Here is a 2,086-nt window from a genome sequence, read left to right as displayed (position 1 = left end):
CTTCCCTGAGGTTGGGGAGAGGAACACTTCCCTGAAGTTGGGGAGAGGAACACCTTCCCTGGGTTGGGAAGTATTCCCTGAGGTTGGGGAGAGGGGAGTCTTCCCTGAGGTTGTAGAGGAACATTCCCTGAGGTTGGGGAGTAGGGAAGTCTTCCTGAGGTTGGGGAGAGGAAGTCTTCTTCCCTGAGGTTGGGGAGAGGAAGTCTTCCCTGAGGGGTTGGGGGAGAGGAAGTCTTCCCTGGAGGTTGGGGAGAGAAGTCTTCCCTGAGGTTGGGGAGAGGAAGTCTTCCCTGAGGTTGGGGAGAGGAAGTCTTCCCTGAGGTTGGGGAGAGGTAGTCTTCCCTGAGGTTGGGGAGAGGAAGTATTCCCTGAGGTTGGGGAGAGGAAGTCTTCTGAGGTTGGGGAGGAGGAACACTTCCCTGAGGTTGGGGAGAGAGAAAGTCTTCCCTGAGGTTGGGGAGAGGACGTCTTCCTGAGGTTGGGGAGAGGAAGTCTTCCCTGAGGTTGGGGAGAGGTAGTCTTCCCTGAGGGTTGGGGAGAGGAACACTTCCCTGAGGTTGGGGAGAGAAGTCTTCCCTGAGGGTTGGGAGAGGAAGTCTTCCTGAGGTTGGGGAGAGGAAGTCTTCCCTGAGGTTGGGGGAGAGGAAGTCTTCCCTGAGATTGGGGAGGAACAGAGGGGACCAAGCTAGTGTAACATACAGTACATAATAAGATGTTCCTTGTGGATTCAGGAACAAACCTGCAGCAGGAAAACCTGGGCAACGCCAGGAGGAAGCACGTGATCTAATTCTGTGAAGATTCAAACTCAGTTTACTGCACAGGAATAGCTGTACGAGTTAAGGCATATAACTAGTCATATACTCGATGTCAAACCCATCCCAGACACAGTGGGCCAGAACTGAATGAAAGGAAACCAACTCCCCTGAAGGAAAGACTACAATGTCCTTTCACAGCTGTGCAGTGGGATCTTTGACAAGTATCCCGACAGTATAATTCAAACACCCTGAGTTTTTGCATATGCAGACCAGGTCAGAATATGTGGAGCAGAAACGGCTGAAAAGCCTACTGATATTGACACAAAGGTAGAGCCGAGCAAACAAACCCCAAATATACACGGACAGGCCAATCACTGGCGAAAAGGACAACAGTAATCGTTTGTTACACTTAAACGCTCTTGCTTATTAGTTCTGTGTACACTGGCAGACATATCTGATAGAAAACGATGTGCAAATAAACTGCATTTTGAATTCCATCAAGCATGGTTACCTCAGGGAACGTAGTAAGTTCCATATAATGTATGTTGCTCATGTTTAAAGATGATGGTAAATGGATTCCATGTTAAGTCTACAGACTGTTGAGTGATTGATTACTTTGTCCTGAAGTCAGTTTAAGATTTAGTTTAATGCCTCTGGAATCAAAGACAGTTTTCTGTCTGACTTGTTTAAAATGGCAAAGGAAAGTTGGCTTTATATACATTTACAGCCAGAATACATAAAGGATTTTTCAAAATATACTGTAAAGCTTATTTTGGTTACTAAATTACAGAGAAAATGATTCTGCTGTGCTTGTAGTAAACCATGCACAATGTTAGTGCAGAACACCTTGTCCCAATATGTCATTATACAAACATTTATTTTTAAATTCACAATTACAATACTGTAATAGACTAAAATAATACCCATCAACAATTGTCAGAGATAGAGAAAGGGAGAGATGGAAGTCCCCCAAAATATCTATATTTTATGCAAAACAGTTGTCCAATCTTGCTTACTGTCCGTCCTTGAAGAAGCAGCCTCCTCTACAGACCTTTCAGGGCGGTCATAAACATACCCCGAGCAGATATCCGAACCACAGACGATGGAGAGGACACAGAACAGCTTTGAAAATGAACGAAACAACAGATAAATGATACAATTCTACAAATTATTGTGACATAAAATGAAACGTGAAACATATGAGGCGATAACGACAAGTCTCCCACAGTAAATATAGCGGGAACATGCCAGAACAATCCATCATAACCCAGGTATTCTCTCTTGAACATCCTACATTGTAATATCACAGAGTTTTCTAAACAATCTTTGAC

At 44.6% G+C, this 2,086-nt stretch overlaps 1 protein-coding gene across 1 annotated transcript in view; it reads right to left on the bottom strand.

Annotated features, from left to right (window-relative positions):
• LOC135570054 (transcription initiation factor TFIID subunit 2-like) overlaps nt 1–877 on the bottom strand; it is a 24,169-nt gene extending 23,292 nt beyond the window's left edge. Inside the window, exons 1-2 of the mRNA XM_065016120.1 lie at nt 874–877; nt 54–654 (exon numbers count right to left, since the gene is read on the bottom strand). Coding sequence (XP_064872192.1) covers nt 54–654; nt 874–877 — 605 coding nt within the window. The remainder of the gene's footprint in view (nt 1–53; nt 655–873) is intronic.
• Between the last annotated feature and the right edge of the window lie 1,209 nt (nt 878–2,086).

The sequence above is a fragment of the Oncorhynchus nerka genome, unplaced genomic scaffold, assembly GCF_034236695.1.
Source record: "Oncorhynchus nerka isolate Pitt River unplaced genomic scaffold, Oner_Uvic_2.0 unplaced_scaffold_1142, whole genome shotgun sequence".
NCBI classification, from domain to species: Eukaryota; Metazoa; Chordata; class Actinopteri; order Salmoniformes; family Salmonidae; genus Oncorhynchus; species Oncorhynchus nerka.
Note: the sequence above shows the minus strand (reverse complement) of the source record. Positions and strands in the feature narration are given on the sequence as shown.